This window comes from Cajanus cajan, chromosome 1, assembly GCF_000230855.2.
Source record: "Cajanus cajan strain Asha chromosome 1, NIPB_CcT2T_4, whole genome shotgun sequence".
In the NCBI taxonomy this organism is placed as follows: Eukaryota; Viridiplantae; Streptophyta; class Magnoliopsida; order Fabales; family Fabaceae; genus Cajanus; species Cajanus cajan.
Genome location: NC_138517.1, coordinates 53,208,144 through 53,230,611, shown reverse-complemented (window position 1 = coordinate 53,230,611; position 22,468 = coordinate 53,208,144). Strand labels below are relative to the sequence as shown.

The 22,468-nt window shown below is 35.9% G+C and overlaps 1 protein-coding gene across 1 annotated transcript in view; it reads left to right on the top strand.

The window, feature by feature from the left end:
- LOC109793056 (transcription factor IIIB 60 kDa subunit) overlaps window positions 1–22,259 on the top strand; it is a 34,380-nt gene extending 12,121 nt beyond the window's left edge. Inside the window, exons 10-19 of the mRNA XM_083061224.1 lie at window positions 1,001–1,081; window positions 2,614–2,775; window positions 2,876–2,992; window positions 3,457–3,529; window positions 3,621–3,739; window positions 5,783–5,863; window positions 6,066–6,203; window positions 19,527–19,616; window positions 20,395–20,448; window positions 21,434–22,259. Coding sequence (XP_082917350.1) covers window positions 1,001–1,081; window positions 2,614–2,775; window positions 2,876–2,992; window positions 3,457–3,529; window positions 3,621–3,739; window positions 5,783–5,863; window positions 6,066–6,203; window positions 19,527–19,616; window positions 20,395–20,448; window positions 21,434–21,667 — 1,149 coding nt within the window. The 3' untranslated portion in view covers window positions 21,668–22,259. The remainder of the gene's footprint in view (window positions 1–1,000; window positions 1,082–2,613; window positions 2,776–2,875; window positions 2,993–3,456; window positions 3,530–3,620; window positions 3,740–5,782; window positions 5,864–6,065; window positions 6,204–19,526; window positions 19,617–20,394; window positions 20,449–21,433) is intronic.
- The last annotated feature ends 209 nt before the right edge of the window (window positions 22,260–22,468 follow it).

Sequence of the window (22,468 nt, the reverse complement as noted above, 5' to 3'; positions counted from 1 at the left end):
TTGACAATGACGGGGACATGCTTTGCAATTGTTTTGTTAGAAACCCTGAAATGGTTCGGAGATTTTAGAGAGATGAGAAACAGTGATAGGAAAGGAGGAAGTGTATTTTGGTAGTGTTTTATTGAATTGAAAACAAAGAACCTAAGGAGAGAATTCTCCTTTGAAGAGTTTTTTTCTTCACAAAAGGTTTCCCAAATGTACAATACGACTAATGCTCAGTTCTCAAATGATAACGCAACAAACAGAATGCGGCTCCTCTACCCTCTCCTCCCATTTAAGCTAATTCCCTGCCTTTACAACTTCAACAACTAATCTTACTACTTTCTGGTCCTCTCAGTTTTCCATAAAAATAATGCTTCATCTATATCCATTTATGCATGTTAAAACCTTTTGCTACAGTGGGTCACGTATCAATTATCTTTGTGTTTGTTGAATTCTTTTAGACCGAGTATTAACAGAAGAAACAGAAAAATTGCAGAGAAAATGAAATTCCGAAATTATAATTTTGCTGCATTCAGAACTGAATGATTACATTGTATTTAATAGCATTCATGTCGCTTGTCCCAGAAGCTCGTCAACTATCTAACAAATTTACTAACTGTAGTTCTGAACTGTCATAACTCAACTGATCCTAACAGAATTTTTCCTTCCATGAAGTGATTAATGAGATTTTTATTTCATGGAGTGGCTTGCGTCTATTTACCATATCTGCTACAGTGCAGTGTCATAATTGCTTATTGAATATAAAATTCCTGTCTTCTGAGTTCCAATATTTCATTTTGTTTTCATTTAAGCATTATGTTTCTGAAGAGTTTGAATATTTTAGCAGAGCAACAAATGTTTTGATCTTCTGCACAAACTATTTATAAATTTGCTTATGGATTTTTTTTTTCACTCTGCTGATTTGAAATTTTAAGGATGTCACTCAATCATCTAGTTATTACCTTATTATATCTCTTTTCTCTTTTATAATTTTTTTGTTTGCTAATCTACAATGCAGCTAAGAATCGTCCATGTTTGTGAAGCAACATTGACTAAGCGGTTGGTAGAGTTTGAGAATACAGAGTCTGCTAGTTTGACAGTATGTCTCATATTCCCTGTTATGCCTTTGTATTGTAAACTACTTGTTTATTGACAATATGGTGCAAATAATTAGAGTTTGAAATCAGCTCCATTAATCATGCTTTGTGCTCTATGTTGCTCAATAGCACCTTATATCCTAATCCTAGTACTTACTTTAGTGGCATAAAAATAATAGGGAATCAATATGATATCCACCTTGCCTTTTCTGCTACTAATAAAAAACTTGTTGCCTCTATATCAAATATTGTTTCACCCTCTACAGGAGAAAAACATTGATAATGAATTGCATTCCAAATTTGAAGTCATGTTTTACAGTGATGTGAAGTCATGTGGTTCTTTGAGTAATGAGTAATCATTACCATAGCTTGTCTTTCTTTGAAATGTTCCAAATTCATATGTGAAATGGTCACTAAGCTCTTGAAAATGGTGCTTAGTTTTTTTCTGCTGCAGTTTTAGGGAATAAAATTTGTGTTTTCGAAAAAGGTGTCGTATATCTATTTGTTTGTAAATTAGTTCCAAAGATTGCTCCTAATTGGTTCTATCATATACATACATTACCATAAATACTCAAGATACAAAAAATGATTTATCTCTTAATGAATATCCGGAATATAGGCAACTGAAGTCTGTACCTTGTAAATGATGAGGCGATTATTTTAATTTTTTCTTCTCATAAACCTTAAGTTTTTTAAATTTTCATGATTTTAGACTTCTGCTAATTTTTCTATGGTACTAGATTCCATCTTTAAAATGATTAGTAGCCTTTTGTACTGAGAACATCATTTTTGGTGTAAAAACTCTTATTCCACTATGAATGATTGATTTCATGCAATAGATATAAATAGGGATTGGGTTAATAGATGTGCACTAATATGCCTAATAACCAGGAGAGATATTTTCCTCTTAATTGGCTGCAAAATAAAATAAGGAAAGAACATACAAGAGGTCCTAAAATAATTTAAAGACTATTCTCCTAGCTGCACAAATTAGAATCAGTTAGACATATCTATTTAATGCTGTAAATCTGTATGATTATTGTAAAATTAAGGTCTGAATGAATCTCTTGAGTAAAGACCAACCACTGACACTAGAAATATTATTTTTATTGTGCACTAGTTACTTACAAGTGCTTAAGGTTTTCTTAATGATTTTTTCTCTTCCTCTATGATGGAGCTTTTTATGTGGTTATTTGTATCCATCCCGTCTTCTGGTTGAGGCTTGTTTTTTGGATTAACAAAGCTACAAGATGAGTTGTGAACTTTTAAGTTTACTGAGTGCGTATTATCTATGTATTAGGTGTATAACACACAACTTGTTCATCTCTATGTCAGACTTCAACTTCACCCTAAAGCTTCTTGATCTACTGTCTTTACTTTATGATCTAATTCCCCACCTTGTTTTAATAGGAAAATAAAATGTATATACAAAAAATAACTACTTTTTTAAAAATAATAACTACCCACTTTTTTTTAAAAAGAAATTATTTTTTTCAGTGTAAATAAAGATTTCACCCATCTATTATGTTTACAGATTGAGGAGTTGAATACAATGGCAAAGGAGCATGAAAACAATCCAGTTCAAATACCAAGTGGGGAACTGAACAAATGTACTTCAAAAGAACTACTATGTGAACACAAGGGTAGTTCTGAGTCCTATTTTGCACTTGGATTATGTGAAACATGTTACAAGGAGGTGAGTCATTTCTTCCTGATGCAGATTTTTGTCAGCAGATTTTTGTCTTTTATTAAGCACTATTGATTGTTGTCATATATTGTTCAACTAATTGTTCTAGTTTGATAAACTATCTGGTGGACTTGGTGGTGGTTTGGATCCTCCTGCATTCCAACGTGCGGAGAAGGAGAGAATGATAAAATCACATTCCAAGGAAAATTCTAATCAATCACACAATGTAAGTACACCTTGACTAGGTCTTATGCTAGTATGCATTTCCTTTCTGTAAATGCCACAAACTTAGGTGCTCACTGATGCCATACTTCAAACCAGAACACATATGGTCATGCCTCACCAAGAAAAATCCATAGATCTTCCAGTTCTAACTGAATGTTGATAAAGTGAGAATCAGCTGCATAAGATATCATGAGCTACGAGGCCAAAAATCTTGTGCAGTTTAGCACCTATTTGTCATTAATATTAAAATATTACTCTTATCAACGCATCCACTACAAAATTCCTGATAATGATATGAATTGTCTTGAACATGACCGTGTCATAAGCCATATAGGAGCATCTAATGTTAATCTAGTCAACTGAATTTTCTCTTTTCAGACATGATGCCCATATGCAATCTTCAAAGTGCTATGAGCTAACTTGGCATAAAATATCACGTATTTTTTTTAATGTTCTTTTGGTTAGTTGGTGGAAGAGTCAAACAATGAATGCAGGAGCCAAATAGAAGAATTACATTCCTCAGTGCCAGAAAGTATTGGTAGGTGCTTTCATTTGTCTTTATCTTTCTTGGCTACTATAATTTCTCTGCTCATAGTTTTGCAATCCTAATTTGCTTAAAATGTTTCCAGTGATTAATGAAAATGTGGCCACTAAAGATGGTGAGCATGATGAGTCACATAAAGAAGATGATCTGAACACAGAAACTCAAAATGAATCAGAAAGTCTTTCTGATATTGATGATCATGAGGTGATTAATACCATGCTATTTCTTATATGTGTTGGTGTTATGCAATTCATAACTTGCTACTCTGCTTTTATAGCTGCAATTTACTATTTTTCATTTTTTTTCGTTTATTTTTTTTTTTGCAAAACTATAATAAGATTTTTTGGACAATTCCTTTGATCCTTGTTTTTAAGGGATTTAATTCTTATCACTTCTATTGAAGCCTGGATTAACAAGCTAAATTCATCTTTATTCTTTGTGTTTTCTAACTTAATTTATTCTAATTCTAAAAAAGAAAAGATATAATATTGGATTATAATCTTCTTCACCCCTTCCTGTGCCAATATTAGAATGCAAAAATAGTGAATATCAGAGAAATATATTAATTTTGTTTGTAAATTTCAGTCTATGTTAGACATAAAATGTTTGAACCTAACTTTCCGTAACATAAGGGGATGACCAAGTGTTGACTTATGGGAAGACAAGATTAAGATTGATGCTACTCATACAAAAATATCATTTTACATTCATACCCCTCTTTCCATTCTTTGCTCTAATAAGTGGGAATACCTCCTTTCTTTTTCTCAAAGGCTCAACCCTATAAGAATTTATATTGTTAGGCGAGGGTTGTCCAAGTCTTATAAGAACTACATTGGTCATATTTCTAGTTGATGTTAGACTAAACATACCTATTTGTGTTTTGCTCTTTTTTCCGTATCCTCCCTTTTTAATTTGTTCTCTTAATTAACAATTATTTTTTTAAATATTAAAAGAAAAGCTTGTGTGGTATACAACTTTTATGACTTATTCCTATTTTAAAGAGTTAAGAGAAAATGAATCAATAATAAAATCTTCTCCCTGCTTTTAATGCTGGCATTTAGCAATAATAATCCCATTTCTTGAATAATAATCGCATTTTTGCTCATCATTCCTAAATCTGAATTTTTATTTTTTGTGTTTTAAATGCTTTTATATGTTGAATTAAGATTGAGATTCTGTTATTCTTGTAGCTTGATATAAATCCCTGGGAAATTTTAATTTTCCTATTTAGTCGTGCCCTTGATAATTTTCAGTCAATGCTGAATTTCAATGTATCTTGTCACTGGATTGCTTATTATGCCTAAAGCAGCTATTGGACTGGATATTGTTTCCTCAAGTTTTTGTAATAGAAAATAAAACCATATCAATCAATCAAAGTTGTTGAATACTTAGATGTGGTCATAATAAATCATAAGATGTACGGTTTAGAATAGTCTACCATTCATCAATCCAAATTGGTATGTATTATGATTATGATTGCAGAAAACAACTATAAACAAGGTTGTCAAACTTGAGAGTTTATGTAAATTTGTGAAGCATCCTTAGACTTGACTTGTAAACTCGTAAGAGTTTACCTAAGGCTGCACTTGCACAGATCCGAAGTTCAGAGAAACCAGTCTAGTTGTTGGATCATTACAGATTTTAAATCACACAACACTGATTGAATATTGTCAGAGCAACCAAGCTTGTCACCAGAGGCTCCCTGATCAGTGGGAGCACACAGCCTTGATGGAATATTGCTAGGTTGTTTCTGTCAAGATTGTCAGCTAGCTGTAGCAATGGGTTATTGAAGGAATAGGTTGTGGTGCAAATGAGATGCAGTAGTATCATGCTCCGTTTTGAGCATGATTATCTGGTGTGCAGTCAGGGAAGTTAAAAGGAGAGGAAACGTAAGATGAACAAAGTTGTTAATGGAATCTTGGGGGGAAATTTGAAGCACTCAATCAGACTTGTTAAATCATCCTCAGGCTTGTGATTCAATCCAAGTTTGCTGGAGTCCAGCTGAGTTTATCTGAGTTTTATAGGGGTCTGAGTCTGTGAGTGAGTCAGCATGTTCTCCCTACCTGGAAACATAAATATAAACTCCGAAGAGTCTACGAGTCAGCTTCCGAGTTTGAAAACAATGAACATAAGAAATCAAAATATCTTGGTCTAATTCTTTTCTTATGAATCAATCTATAAGTTGAATTTTGATTAGCAAAATAAATCATTGATTATTTTCCTTGTAAAATGCTAAATGCTGCCTAGGTTGATGGCTACCTTCACAGTGAGGAGGAAAAGCACTACAAGAAGATTTTATGGGAAAACCTGAACCGTGAGTATCTTGAGGTACTGAAAATTTAATTCCATTTATTTTTTTTACTTTATATTTTTGGATAAAGTCCTCTGGTGGTTTTTCTGTTTCCTATCATGAGGGTATTGTGTTTTGACCCAGGTTGATATCATATAGTTTTTCTAGTTAATATAGTTGGGCTTATTTGGGAGATTAGTGTGTATTGAATCTTGCTCAAACTCCACCTTTTTTTTACAGGAACAAGCAGCCAAGGAAGCAGCTGCCGAAGCTTCTAAGAAAGCTTTTGAGGCAAATTTCCAAAACTGTTCTGAGGATTTGCTCGCAGCTAGAGAACTTGCTGAATATGCTAGTGCAGCCGCAGCAAAGTCCAGAAAGGTAACTTTGGAATCAATTTTTTGGTGAGGTTCTATTTGTTCATGTGTGTTTATTGCAACTAAAGTGATGCCATTGTATAACGTATGAATTTTTTCTTCATGAAGTCCACTATTATTGAAAACTTGATTTTTCAATTTTCATGAAGTGATGATATATTTTTTCTGGTGAGGTTCTATATGTTCATGAAGTCCACTACTTTTGCCAAACATGAATTTTCGTGAAGTGGTGCAATATTTTTGGTGAGGTTCTATATGTTCATGTGGAGTTTCATTAACATTATGGCAATCATATGATTTGTTTTTTGCAAAAACTAAAAAATAGATGTTATGCATGAATATCCAGAAAATAAACTCATCTGGTGAATATGAAACTTAATATCTCATATCTATGTCACATGAGATGTGATCATTAGTCTACTCCAATGCTAGTCTTTGTGAATTATGGGTGTCCTTATTAACAATAATAATCAACTAGAGATATTTAAGAATAATATTCTATTATCTAATTCAATTTCATGATCAAGTCATATACTTGATCTCTTATTAGCATCGATTATAATAAATGGGATGCCTCATATTATAAATAAAGAAAACAAGATGAGCAAAAGAGGAAAAAGGATTTTTTTTTTAATCTTTTTGGCAAGTTTGAATCTAAACAATTAAAAGAGGGGTCAGAAGAACCATTTTTAATTAAATGAGACAAAACAACATAGTTTGGATGAACCAATTTTTATGGAATTCTACAAAGAATTCAATACACTAGTACAAGCAAAAGAGTAAAATCTAGGAGAAAATAAATTGGAGCAAAAATAATTTGCTCGTGTTCCTGGTGACTTGGTCTTTTGCACAAAACTACCGGCTGAGAGAAATTAACATTCCAATTATTTGCTACTGATTTTGCCCAATCGAAATAAATTTTATTAAAGTTTGAGAGAGAGAATTCAAGATGAATAACTGTATATTTCTCACTTTGTATCTAGATTAGAATCCAATATTTATAGAACTAACAGCTTCTTCCAACAGAAGCTGTTAGCTTAGCTTCAATAGAAGCTATAGGTCTAACTAACTAGAGTAAGCAGTTACAACAAATTAACAGAAGGGATATTCCTATGCTACTGCTTTACAACTGAAAATAAAGAATAAAGAAAAGAAATTACAGGAACAGCAAAACAGAGAATTAAAAACTAAACTACTGCTAAGTTCAGAAAAATATGATGTATATTTTTCTGATTTGGGAAAAATACAAAGGTGGTATAAATCGAATACAAGGGAATAAACTTGCACACTAATCTATCCCTGAAAATCAGGGAAATAATTCTCCCTATAAATGCTGTATCTAAATAATTAAAGGAGGGTAAATAAAATTGATCTTATTAACATTAAATCCTATTATGGGTTGTACAAATTAGAATTGAATGATTCTGATTAATATGTGTTGATCTCCAACAAATTCTGCTTGATATGATCTGATCTCCAACACTCCCCCTCAATTTGGGTGGTAGATGTCTATCATACCCAGATTGGATCTAATGTTTTCATGTGTTCCTTGGAAGAGCCTTTGTGAGGATGTCTGCTGTTTGTCTACATGATGGAACATGGTCAACACTTATAATATCGTGGTCAATTTTTTCTTTAATGAAGTGTCGGTCAATCTTCACGTGCTTTGTCCTATCATGGTGGACTGGGTTCTTTGCAATGTTTATGGCAACTTTGTTGTCACATAATATCCTCATAGTGTAATGGATAGGAGTTCTGATTTCATCCAGCATCCTCTTAAGCCAGATTCCTTCATAGATACCTTGAGCCATAGCTTTGAATTCAGCTTTTGCACCACCACTTGCCACCTGATAGAGCCCAATTAGTAAGGCAAGATAGCAGGCCCAAGGTTTGGAGAGTCTACACTAGGAGGAATAAGATTTAACAGTTTATTTTCTGTTTGTTATCTATTTAGGAAATTGATAATTATCTTCTGTTTTATCTTTTTAAATTAAAGTATGTATTAGCTAGGAAGAGATAAGATTATCTAGAAAGTTAGCTAGGAGGGATATAAAAAAGGGATTAGGGGAAGTCTGAGGGGGAGGAAAAGTTATTCTTTGAGAAATTGTGCAGAGCCTATGCTCTGGAAAGAAAGAAAAAGCAGATCACTTCCTGTAATTCTTTTTTTAATTCAATAAAGTATTCTTAAATTTCCAGGAACCTATCATTGGTTCGACCTGTCGGATCTCTCAACATGGTCTCTAAGGTCGATGCATTGGAATCCAAAGTCACAACCTTGGACGCCCAACTTCAGGAATTACAATCCTCGATTGCTGATCTCTAGCAATCTGTCATCAAGGAAGCACATGCGAATGAGACTGAACGTCGTGAAAATGCTGAGTTTCAATCCATGATCACTCAGTGGTTAAAACGGGATGGAGATAATCACTCCCACAAGGCTAATGACCCTCCTAAGATTCCTCCTCCTCCCGTATTCTTCTCTGATGACTATCGGCTCGCAACAAGGAAGGTTGAATTGCCCTCCTTTGATGGTATGGACCCACGCGGTTGGATTGTTTGGGCATAAATGTCTTTCCGTGTGCATGGTACCCCACCAGAAACAAAAATTCCTCTTGCCCAATTGTCAATGGAAGGGCATGTCATCCATTGGTTTTCTTTGCTATGGAAGGGTGACCCAGGGCTTTCCTGGGAAAGGTTAAGGGAGGCATTGCTTGATCGCTTCGGAGACACAAATACCCGAAATCCTTATGAACAATTGGCTGCACTTACACAGGAGCATTCTGTGGCAGAATTTATTGAAGAGTTTGAGTTTTTGTCCTCCCAAGTCCCTTGCCTAGCTGTACCACAAGCCATCGGATATTTTATGCATGGGTTAAAACCCGAAATTAGACGTTTGGGTGCGTACTCACCAACTAGAAACAATTAATAGGGCTATCTCTCTAGCTCGTGATGTGGAATGTGAAATATACGGGGAGTCTGATAGTAAGGGCAATATTTCAAATCGAAAATCTATGGTCAGCCATGGATTAAATTCGCTAAAATCGGGTGTTGCACTTTCAAATCAAAAAAGTTCCCTTTATCAACAAAATAACTCCCAGAATTGGAAGCATGAAGCCAAGTCACATGGACCTGGGTTTGTTACTAGCCGTTCGGGAGATACGAGGAGTAGAGGGATCCGCCATTTATCTGCCCAGGAATTGTTTGATAGAAAGAAAAAGGGGTTGTGTTTTAGGTGTGGTCAGCAATACCATCCTATGCATCAATGGCTAGAAAAACAGGTCACTCACTTTGCTTGCAGAAGACGAGGTTTTCAACGAAGAGGGTGAGATCGTATCTGCTAAAGGTGACAATGATGAGACTCTTGAGGAAGTCAAATGCACTGCTATGTGCTTATTCCATTCCACTAAAGAAGCAGTTTCTAGTCCTAAAGTCATGAAACTAAAGGGACAATTGAATGGATTACCAATTTTAATTTTAGTGGACAGCGGTGCTAGCCATAATTTTGTACCAAGACGTGTTGTGAAGGCTTTGAATCTGCCTGTGCAAGACACTTCAAGTGTATCCATACGACTAGGTGATGGTCACCGTGTACTGACAAAGGGAACTTGCAACTTGAAGGTTGATTTAGGCCCAATGGAAGCCTCTGTGACTGCCTATGTTTTTGGCTTAAGCGGCTTGGATTTAATCTTGGGGATTAAATGGCTGGAAACATTAGGGTTGGTGCAAACAGATTCGGGGCAAATGACAATGACTTTCTACAACAAGAATGAACTTATCACCTTGTGTGGCATTAAACCGAAGGTGGCAACAGCCACTTCTTCCTTGCATAACTTAATTGCCAGCAAAAGGCTGTCCTTTGACAAGTTATTTTGGAATATACAGGTTTAAGATCAAGAAGTAGTCCAATATGGAGATTTATCGCAAGAACAACATGAGAAGATCCAACAATTATTAGCTCAATTTCCAATTGTATTCACCGAAGCTCAAGGCTTACCACCACATAGAGACAATGATCATGCAATTGTTCTTCAAGCGGGAAAGAGACCTATAAGCGTCAGACCCTACAAGTACTCTCATCACCACAAGGATGAAATTGAACGATAGGTTTTAGAGTTACTGCAGAAAGGGTTAATTCGGGCTTGTAATAGTTCTTTCTCTAGCCCAGTCATCTTGGTAAAGAAAAAGGATAATTCATGGAGGATGTGTGTAGATTACAGGGCTCTAAATAATGTTACAATTCCTGACAAATACCCTATTCCAGTGGTAGAGGAACTCCTTGATGAGTTGCATGGAGCTTGGGTATTCTCTAAATTTGACCTCAAATCAGGTTTTAACCAAATTAGAGTAAAGAATGAAGATATCCATAAACCAGCTTTTCGAACTCATAATGGCCACTATGAGTACTTGGTCATGCCGTTTGGTTTAATGAATGCTCCTGCCACATTCCAATCCACAATGAATGATGTGTTTAGATCTTGTTTACGTAAATTTGTTCTTGTGTTTTTCGATGATATTTTGGTCTACAGCCCAAATTGGGAAACACATCTATTGCATTTGGCTAAGGTGTTACAGTTGCTGAAAATTAATAGGCTGGTGGTAAATGAAAAGAAGTGCAGTTTTGGTAGGAAATCAATAGATTATTTGGGCCACCAAATCTCAGGGGAAGGGGTGTCCATGGATCCCAAAAAAATTGTCAATGTGCTACATTGGCCAACTCCAAAGAATGTGAAGGGAGCGAGAGGTTTTTTGGGTCTCACCGGGTATTATCGAAAGTTCATCAAAGATTACGGTAAGATAGCAAAACCGTTGTCCGAGCTGACCAAAAAGGACAACTTCCATTGGAGTCAAGGAGCTCAAGTAGCCTTTGAAACTCTAAAAAAGGTAATGACCTTGGCACCAGTATTGGTTCTCCCAGATTTTACTCAACTTTTTGAAATTGAATGTGATGCATCTGGGAGAGGGATTGGGGCTGTGCTTATGCAACATAAGCGCCCTATTGCCTGTTTTAGCAAGGCATTATCCGAAAAAGCCCTATCTAAAGCTGCATACGACAAAGAAATAATGGCCCTAGCACTTGCCGTTCAACATTGGAGACCCTATCTTTTGGGACGACATTTCTTAGTCTATACTGACCAAAAGAGTCTCAAACACCTTCTTCATCAATGTATAACGACTGCTGACCAGCAAAATTGGATAGCTAAATTATTGGGATACTCTTTTGACATTATTTACAAGCCTGGACCAGAAAATAAGGCAGCTGATGCCTTATCTAGAATTCCTTATGATTGTGAGTTCAACGCCCTAATTTCATTCCTGGTGTGGTTAGATGGTTAGAATCTGACTCAAGAAATACAAGGGGACTCCCACCTCCAAGGTGTAATTACTGGCTTGCAAGCGGATTCAAATTCCAGACCAGGTTTTGAGTATATAGAGGGAATCCTCCTCTACAAAGGTAGATTGGTGATATCAGCAGAATCTCCTAAGATTCCCCAGCTCCTAGCTGAATTCCATGCCACACCACATGGAGGACATTCGGGGTTTCTGCGAACATACCGAAGGTTGGCAGCAAATCTATATTGGGTAGGTATGAAGAAGCATGTTCAAGACTATGTCCAGTCTTGTGATGTTTGTCAACGACAGAAATATGCAGCTCTCTCACCAGGGGGTCTTCTGCAGCCACTAGACATCCCTAATCAAATATGAGAGGACCTCTCCATGGACTTCATCATTGGTTTTCCCAAGTCCAGAGGATTTGAAGCCATTCTTGTCGTGGTTGATCGATTATCAAAGTACGCTCATTTTCTCCCTCTGAAACACCCTTATACAGCTAATGGAATTGCAGAAATTTTTGCAAGAGAAATTGTTAGACTACATGGAATCCCTAATTCTATTGTTAGTGATTGAGACCCCCTATTTATTAGCCATTTTTGGCGAGAACTCTTTCGACTTCAAGGTACAACCCTTAGAATGAGCTCTACATATCACCCTGAGACCAATGGTCAAACAGAAGTTGTTAATCCTTGCCTAGAGACATATTTAAGATGTTTTATTTCAGAGCAACCAAGGGCCTGGTCTCAATGGGTATCTTGGGCAGAGTTGTGGTACAACACCACCTTTCATATTCCCACAAAGTCTACTCCTTTTGAAGTGGTGTACGGTAGAAACCCTCCTAGTCTGACTCGCTACCTTCCAGGAGAAACTAGAGTTGAAGCAGTAGCAAGGGAGTTGCTAGATAGGGATGAGATTCTAAGACAATTAAAATATCACTTGCATCGTGCACAACAACAAATGAAGAAATATGCTGACCAAAAGCGAAGAGATTTGTCCTTCGAAATAGATGAGTGGGTATTTTTGAAATTAAGGCCCCATTGTCAGCAATCAGTAGTCAAGAGAGTAAATCAGAAGCTTGCTGCCCGCTTCTATGGCCCTTTCCAAGTTCTATAATGTTGTGGGCCAGTTGCATATAAGCTAAAGTTGCCTCCTTCCGCTAGGGTACATCCTGTTTTTCACGTATCTCAATTAAAGAAGGCAATTGACAATTATGCTGTAGAGCCAAAACCTTCCACAAGGGCTAGAATTGGAGATACCGGAGTCTATAGAACCAGAGAGCATCATTGCTACAAGAAAGTCATCCAAACAGGGTGAGACAACTCAACAACTACTTGTTAAATGGAAGAACAAGCCTATGGAGGATGCTACATGGGAAGACGAGTTTGTCATACGCAGTCAATTTCCTTCCTTCAGCCCTGAGGACAAGGCAGATTTCATAGGAGAAGGCAATGATAGAGCCCAATTAGTAAGGCAAGAGAGCAGGCCCAAGGTTTGGAGAGTCTACACTAGGAGGAATAAGATTTAACAGTTTATTTTCTGTTTGTTATCTATTTAGGAAATTGATAATTATCTTCTGTTTTATCTATTTAAATTAAAGTAAGTATTACCTAGGAAGAGATAGATTATCTAGAAAGTTAGCTAGGAGGGATATAAACAAGGGATTAGGGGAAGTCTGAGGGGAGGAAAAGTTTTTCTTTGAGAAATTGTGCAGAGCCTATGCTCTGGAAAGAAAGAGAAAGCAGATCACTTCCTGTAATTCTTTTTTTAATTCAATAAAGTATTCTTAAATTTCCAGGAACCTATCATCCATAGGTTGCTTCTTACTTCTCCAAGTCACCATGTTTCCCCACACAAAGGAGTAACAACATGTAGTTGATTTCTTGTCAGAGGGGCATCTTGCCCAATCCGAGTCAGTATAGACTTCAATGCCTCTATTTGAGTTCTTTTGGAAATAGAACCCTCGACCTGGTGTACCTTTGAGATATTGGAGGATTCTGTTAGCCATTTTCATGTGGGCCTCAGTTGGATTAGATGTATAGCGACTAGCTAAGCTCACAATAAAGTCAATGTCGGGCCTAGTGTGAGTTAGGTAGATTAGCATCCCAACTAGGCTTTGATATGTATCTTTATCAATTGGTGGACTTTCTTCTTCACTTCTCTTTTTCGGTTCTATGGGAGTATTGGCTGCCTTGCATCCAAGCATGCCGGTTTCTTGAAGTAAGTCCAATGTATATTTCCTTTGTGATACATAAATACCATTCTTTGTGCGAGCAATTTCCATCCCTAGAAAATATTTGAGCTGACTCAAGTCCTTGACTTCAAAATCCTTGGCCAAAAGTCCCTTCAGATGCTTGATTTGATCAAAATCGTTTCCTGTGATAACGATATCATCAACATAAACAATGAACAAGGCTACCATCCCTTCCACGGAGTGTTTGACAAACATAGTGTGATCTGATTGGCATTGGTTGAACCTGTCTTCCTTGACAACTCGAGTCAATCTATCAAACCACGCTCTCGGAGATTGCTTAAGGCCATATAGAGATTTTCGGAGCTTGCACACCATGCTTGAGGTTGTGGATGACTCAAGTCCCACGGGAATTTGCATATAGACTTCTTCTAATTCACCATTTAGGAAGGCATTCTTGATGTCTATTTGATAGAGTGACCAATCTAAATTTGCAGCTAAAGAGAGTATGACTCGAATCGAGTTGAGTTTGGCCACCGGTGCAAAAGTCTCTTTGTAGTCCACTCCATATGATTAGGTAAACCCTTTTGCCACCAATCGAGCTTTGTATCGGTTTATACTACCATCGACATTGTATTTGATGGAGAATATCCACTTGCATCCAATTGATTTCTTCCCTTTTGGTAGATTGGTGATTTCCCATGTGCCATTTTTAACCAAGGTCTGGACTTCTTTTGTTACAGCTGCTGCCCATTTAGTTTGTTGGAGTGCCTCTTGAACATTCCTTGGGATATTTGTGCTGTCAAGAGTTGCAACAAAAGACCTATACCATTGTTACAATTTTCTATAGGACACATTTCTCAATGGGGTGTTGAGTGCAAGATCTCACCCCTTTTCTTAAGGCAATAGGAATGTCAATGTCATCAATAGGTTTAGGATTAGGAACGATATTACCTAGGTAAAACTCATTTTCTGGAGCCTGGTTGGATTCATGGTTTTTCCTTGGATCTATGCTGGACTCTACTCCCTTCCTTCTCTTCCTGAAGTACATCGTCTAGTTGTCTCCTTGTGTAGTCGGGCCTTGATTTTGCTGAGATGCAATCCTCTCTTTAGCTTCAGTTGGTGCGGTTTCTACTGCATTTTTCTGTTCAGTTTCTACTGCCTTTTCTTCATTTTCTACTATAATTTCCTCTACTATAGGTGCAGTCTCGATTGGCTATGCATTTGAGGCAAATTCGGCTAGCTCAAATCCAAAAAATTCTGCTGCATTTTCTACTGTAGTTTCCTCTTGTGTAGGTGTAGTATTGGTTGGCAATGTATTTGGGGCAGATTCAACCGGCTCAAATCTCAAAAGTTGGGATTCTACCACTTCAATTCGATAAGTTTGCTCCTCCTGAATGCCAACTTGGAGGTAATAAGGCTGATTCTGAAAAAAAGTGACATCCATGGTGGTAAAATTTCCTGGTTTGGGGTGAATAACATTTGTACCACTTTTGGTGGGGGGAGTTGCCGAGGAAGATGCATTTGGTGGATTTTGGGTCAAGTTTGTTGAGACGAGGATTGAGGTTGTGGATGAAGGCTAAACATCTGAATATTTTCAAGGGAATGGATGTAATGATACGACTGGTAGGGTATGAGGTTTGGAGAGTAGAGTAAGGGGTGTTAAAGTTGAGGATTTGGGACAACATTCTGTTTATAAAGTAGGTTGCAGAGAGGACAACTTCTCCTCAAAGTTGGTTGGGTACATTTGTAGTTAACATGAGAGATCTGGTCACTTCTAGGAGATGTCTATTCTTTCTTTTGGCGACCCCGTTCTATTGAGGGGTATCTACACATGAACTCTTATGTATGATTCCATGTTTCTGAAGGTAGGAATTTTGTGCAGAGTGATAGTACTCTCGTCCCTTGTCACTTCTAAGCACATTAATTCTGCTTTGAAATTGTGTTTCCACCATAATATGAAACAACTCAAATATTCTGCAATCTTCTAATTTCTCCTTCATTAGGAAAACCCAAGTGACCCATGTGTGATCGTAATGAAGGTGACAAACCATCTTGATCCAGTGACATTGTTTACCTGTGATGGACCCCATATATCGCTGTGAATTAGGGAGAAAGGTTGAGAGGGTTTATAAGGTTGAGGCAGGTAGGAGCTGCGGGTATGTTTGGACAATTGACATATTTCACATTGAAACAACTCCTGATTTTTATTGAATAATGTGGGAAACATTTTTTTCAAGTACATAAAATTGGGGTGGCCTAACCGATAGTGCCACAACATTCTTCAGCATTGCCAATCATCTTCCCTAACTCCAAAATTTGAAATTTCATAGGTTAGGGAAGAATTTAGTGACACTTCAAATCTCTTGTCAGTTTGCTAATGGATAGCAAATTACAGTCAAGTTAGGCACATAAAGGATTGAATTCAGGGTAATATTTTGTGAGATAATAGCTAAACCTTTACCCATGACCTTAGAAAGAGTCCCATCAGCTAGCCGAATTGTGTAATTATTTAGGCATGGAGAATAGCTTTTAAACACAGTTAAGTCTCCAGTCATGTGATCTAAGGCTCCTGAGTCAATGATCCATGACTTTGGTTTCCCTTTGCTAGTATTTAGAGCATGCAAGAAATTACCTTTTTGTGCCATTGTAGCTGTACCAATTGTTTGCTGGAGAATTTTCTGTAGTGCTTCCATTTGCTCCTTGCTAAATGGAGATGGGTTAGAATTTACCTCAGTTGTGTTGCCTCTACTCTCCAGGTTTTTGGTTTGTTTTGCCTCTGAAGGTCTGCCATGAATGATCCAGCATGTGTCCTTAGTGTGAACTAGTTTCTTGCAATGACCACACCAGTGCCGATTTTTCTTTTGAGATGTACGAGGTTGGTTTCCCCTTGCTGCCATTGTTGAGCCTTCAATGGATGGGGTTGCACTTGACTTTCCAAGCATCACTTTCCTCCTGCTTTCCTCTCTTCTCACTTCGAAAAATACTTCTCAGATTGTTTTAAGAGGGTTTGGTTCCAAGGCCCCGGACTTCATCAAGTTCTGTGTTCAGCCCCTATAGAAACTTGTAGATCCTATCTTTCTCCACCAATTCTTTATACTTCTTATCCTCGGTACAACTCCATTGAACATCTTCTTCATATATGTCCAGTTGCTGCCAATGTCGACTGAGTGTATTAAAATACTCGTTGACTGAGAAATCACCTTGTCGCAAGTCATGGAGTATGCTCTTGATCTCAAATACTGCAAATGTGTTGTCCACATTTGAGTAGGTTTCCTTCACTGCATCCCACATCTCCTTGGCAGTATCATATATTACATGAAATTTTCCCCAATTTCATTAGTCATGGTGTTGAGCAACCATGACATGACTAAACTGTTTTCCAATTGCCATTTGTTTAGATTGGGGTCACCCTTTTCTGGACTCTTGGAGTCTCCTGTGATGTAACCTTCCTTCCCTTTTCCTTGAAAGAAAGATCATAACTGATTGCACCCATTGAGGGTAGTTTTGGCCATTCAATTTGTGACCAATGATAGGAAAAGCAGGCCCTTCGACCACATTGGTGGCCAAACCTTCTGCCTTGTTCTCTCCCATGGTTGGCGGTGCTAGGTTAGGGATGATTCAGATTGAGCTCTGATACCATGTGGAAAAATATGATGTATATTTTTCGGATTTGGGAAAAATACAAAGGTGGTATAAATAGAATATAAGGGAATAAACCTGCACACTAATCTATCTCTGAAAATTTGGGAAATAATTCTTCCTATAAATGTTGTATCTAAATAATTAAAGAAGGGGAAATAAAATTGATCTTATTAACATTAAATCCTATTATGGATTGTACAAATCAGAATTGCATGATTCTAATTGATATGTGTTGAGCTCCAACAGATTCTGATTGATATGCGTTGATCTCCAACACTAAGTATTATAGGTAAGGACTGAGTGAAGTTATACTCCAATACCCCCCACAAGATCAAGTAGGGTGAGGTGCATTGAGTGAATCAACTTTGGAATGCATGGCATAAAATCAAGTTGTAGAGAGGGCTTCAGCGAGAATATCAGCACTACACCATCTGCAGAACTGCGAGAAATGAGATTTCAAGTCATGTTGAGAAATATTAGCTTGTGGCTGTAATGTAGGAGAGTTAGAATTTGAGGATGCCTCAGTGACATTAATGGAGGCAACAACTTTCTTAAATTTATCGAGACTAGATTCATGTGCAAGAAGAAGAGTTTTAATTTCATTAATTGAGAGATCATCAAATTGACTGGTAATTAAGGAAATTATAGACTAATATTCCTCAAGTCATGTTAGTGTATCCACAAGTGTTTGAATTTGAAGAAGATAATCTGGAAATAATTCTAATTCCATATTTGTACGTCTAAAATTAGGAAGTCTAATTATATTGTATACAAATGCATTGAATGGCTTGATTCCTATTCCTAATATAAAAAATATATAATTAGGAAACATTAATAATAACCGATTCCCTTATTTACAGTATGTCTAACTTTTTCTCTAAACAACCTCAAAAGAGATGGTCTCTGACCTCGTGTGCAGTATAATGAATCCACCTTTTGTGTTTCCGTCATGGTTTATCCCAAGACCGGTGAAACTTGTATTGACATGAGTTCACCATGTTTTGCTGGTTTTGGCTTGTATTTGGTCTATATATGCTCCTACTTCTGAGTGGGCTTCTATCCTGTATGGTCTTAAATCCTAAATTGGCTTTGGAGTTCTGGCATTGTTTTGGATGGATTTATCTGTAACAAGCCAGAAGCTTGATTGCTTTAGTTTGTGGGAGCGTGTTAGAATATGAAATATTATCTTTTTTTTTGTTAGAATATATCAGTCTTACCATACTTATATTATTTAGCTACTATTAGGCTACAAATTTGCTACTGATTATTAGGCTGTAATTAAATGGCAATTACCCCCGTGATTACTTCACTCCTTGATTGTAATCAAGATATAAACAAAAAATTAAGTGTGCAGTGCACCTGATTTTCTGTTTCAACATATATATATATATATATATTTATTTATTTATTTATTGATTAAAGAAAGAAAGAGTGAGAGAGACAGAGACAGATTAACAGAGAAAAGGAATTGTATTATTTCAGTCAATTGAATCTGTAATACAATATTCCTATTTATATATGTTTCAATAACTTCTAAAGAAGCTATAGAAACAATAACCTATTGACCAGGTAACCAAAACTAAAACAGAAAATAACAAAGAATAACCCTATACAATATTATATCTAATACAATATTAAGGAGTAAAGTTATATACTCCAATAATATTCATGTTTGTATATGCATTGTTAGTTCTTCTCTGATCGTGTCAGTGTTTCGCTATGATAGAATGAGACGGGAAATTTTCTGAATGTGCCTGAGTGAATTTTCTACTCAACAGATTGATCTATTTATAATAAGAAAGGTTACATAGACAAAAAATGACTACAACTAATTTCAAGAGAACAATTATAATATCAGAACTTCGTAAGATACATTCAGCTTAGCTAAAGATTAACTAAGCTTCTTGAAGGGCAATAAACATTAAATGCTCGTTTCCAACAGTCACAAATGAATTGAATCAACCGTCATAGTGTGATTGGTGTGTATGCATTCGAGCATGTTTGTTTCAAAATAATGCTTTTCCTGTGCAAGTCAATGAGTGCATTTTAATAGATAGTTCTTAGTTTAAATTTTTCCTGTCATCGTACATTAATGCTGCATAAGCTGTGAAATGTTTTTCAACGTAATAATTTTTTCAATTTTGTTAAAATGCTCATCTGTAGGAAATGAAACAAAGACGAGCTCAAGAGGCAAAGAGTTACGGTCCTGCTCAATCTGCTGTAGATGCCACTAACCAAATGTTGAGAACCAAGGTGTTTCTATTAAAAAAAATACCTATGCATGTTTTGATATTCTGTTTGTTAAACTCATTATAATGGCTTGCTTTTTGTTCCAACACATTCATATTTTTTTAATGTAGTTGTCTTTTTTTCCCTTGTGTAGTTATTATTTTTCATTTCGAAAAGGTGAAACAAAAAGGAAGGAATAGGAAAGAAGGAACTTCCAAAAGTACTGGTAGTTATGTAGTTGTTGACATTTGTCTTCTACAAAGAAATAATTCTAGGCATAACATAGTAACCCATCTTTAGGAAGTTGAATGAAAGTAGTAACTAATAAGACCATGAATTAACTTAAAGCTGCGTAGTTCGGTTTGATGGTTGAGACTTGAGACTTGTGCCTTTAAAACTCTTAATAAATTAAAAAGAAATTGGTAAAGAACTGAAGCAAACAGCACCTTTTCTATTATAAGTTGAATTTGTTGTAGACTTGTAGTAGTTTCTAAAACATATCAAAATTTGGATTTGAAGAGTTATTATAGGACTGATGGCCTACAAGGCTTTCAGGCTGGGTTAGGGCAGTGCAGTTTTCAAGAGATTAAGATCATTGTTTATATGCCTAGATTGGGTGCATAGTGATGGCTTCATATACTATAATTATGTTGTTACCGTGAAATGTTATTATATTGGGAATCAAACATTTTTGGGAGAATTTTTCTATAAAATGATTTATGTTAATTTTGTAGCCTGGGTTTTTCTGAAAATGTTTTTATGTAGTACTAACATGATTTTCTTTTCCATGATTCATTTGCAGAGGCTCAGCTCCAAAGTCAATTATGATTGCTTGTTAAAATTATTTGACGAACCTGTATGTATTCTCTCCGCAAACACGTTAAATTAAATATTCATGTTTACTTGTTTGTCTCCATCTTCGATATCATTTGCATGTTTTTTGTTTTTAAAATTGTCTCTAGATAGATAAAGCATAGATCTGAGTCTTCATTTGTATGTTTTTTGTTTTTAAAATTGTCTCTAGATAGATAAAGCATAGATCTATGAGTCTTCATTTGTATGTTTTTTGTTTTTAAAATTGTCTCTAGATAGATAAAGCATAGATCTATGAGTCTTCAGATTGCTATTGCTGTTTCATTACTTGTATTTTGATATTTTCAATATCAATCTCTTAATGAAAAAATCTGGAAGCTTCTATGCGTTGTTGCATGGGCATATTTGCTTGCATTAGCTTTATTTATTTTATTTAATAAATCAAGGAGATTTCTTTTTCTTTTATTTTTTCATGGGCTGAAGCTTGTTTAATTAGAGAACAATCCCTATTGGTTAATGGTTAAGATAGCATTTCTGATTTACCTTTAAGAAGATATGCTTTATTCATATGCTCTGGATATCTCAATCTTTATTTACTCGATAGTAGAGATGTCAAACGGGTCGAGCTGGCCTAGTCCAGTCTAATTGTTAGTTGTAGCTACTTCATTGTTGTGTTTAGAAGACTAATTTACTATATGTGCATTACCTTAATTATAATTGTGTTTTGCTAGGTAGTCTTTTTAACATTAAACTATAGGACAAATCACAGTGATACGTCCTGTGATTTCTTGAAGTTTCTCACAATAATGCCTGCAATAACTCAATTATTTGAAACACATTATATCTTGTATCATTGCTATCCAACAAAACATTGTGTATTCCTGTAAGGAGCTACTCTAGGTGTTAAAAAGGAAATTGCTGTGTGAAATTTCACAAAACCATAGGGGTTGTTAGTGCAATTTGCCTAAACTATATTTTTATATTTTTACATAAAGCCAAATGTGAAATAATCACTTTTTGTTATATAGGAAGCACCAGAGAATCAGAAGAATCCCAAGAAAGTAAGGTTTGAGCTACCCACCGATGATAATGATAATTTTGAGTCAAAGTTAGAGGACAAAATAAAAAATGATGAACCGGGATCAGCTGACGATTTTGAGGATGGTGATATGCACGGAGAATATGAAAATAATTTGTATCAAGAAAATCTATACGAGACTTATGAATATGATGATGATGGTTATGGTTATGATGATTACTGAAATGTTGCTTGAAGCTCTTTCACTTTACTTTTCTGTCACCTTCTGGAATCCATATTGAACATGACTGGCACCAGTGGATCTTACAGCTAGCATTACTAATGAGTTTTAGCTCCTGGGTCAATTCTGAGTGAACTACACCACTGCTTTACTTCCTTTCCTTACATCAATCAACCCTCACCCGCATGTGACCCGAGAGCTTAGGAGTTATTGTTGCTTCTCATCATGTATTATTTATTTATTTATTTATTTTATAGAAGATATTTGATTCATTTTCATTTTTATTTTTTTTTCTTACCCGCATTTGAGCTGTGAGAGCTTAGGAGTTATGGTGGCTTCTCATCATGTATTCTTTTTCTTATAGAAGATATTTAATTCATTTTCATTTTTATTTTCTTCTCTTACAAGTAATTATTGAGAAAATTCTCCAATTTGGGCTTTAAAAATTATTATTGTCTAGTGAAACTTTGGTGTTGAATTTCATCTATAGTTTCCTAATAGATTTTGGTTTCCCTTGTTTTTCCCCCATTTGTAAGATTTGGTCTTGTTTGTAGTGTTAAGGTTTAACTGCATGCAATTGCAGTCTTTGTCATTACTTGTGATTATGGTGGATGCATGAGGTTGAGGGAATATATCGTAATGTGTATATTTTGGCACTTGAGAGCACGTAATGAGGGAATAGATTGTAATGTATATATTTTTACATTTGAGAACATGTTACGAGGTAATTGATTTAATGTATACATAGATTGTCTCTTTTGAGAACATTGTATAATTTTCACTTCATTCATAAGCGGATTAATT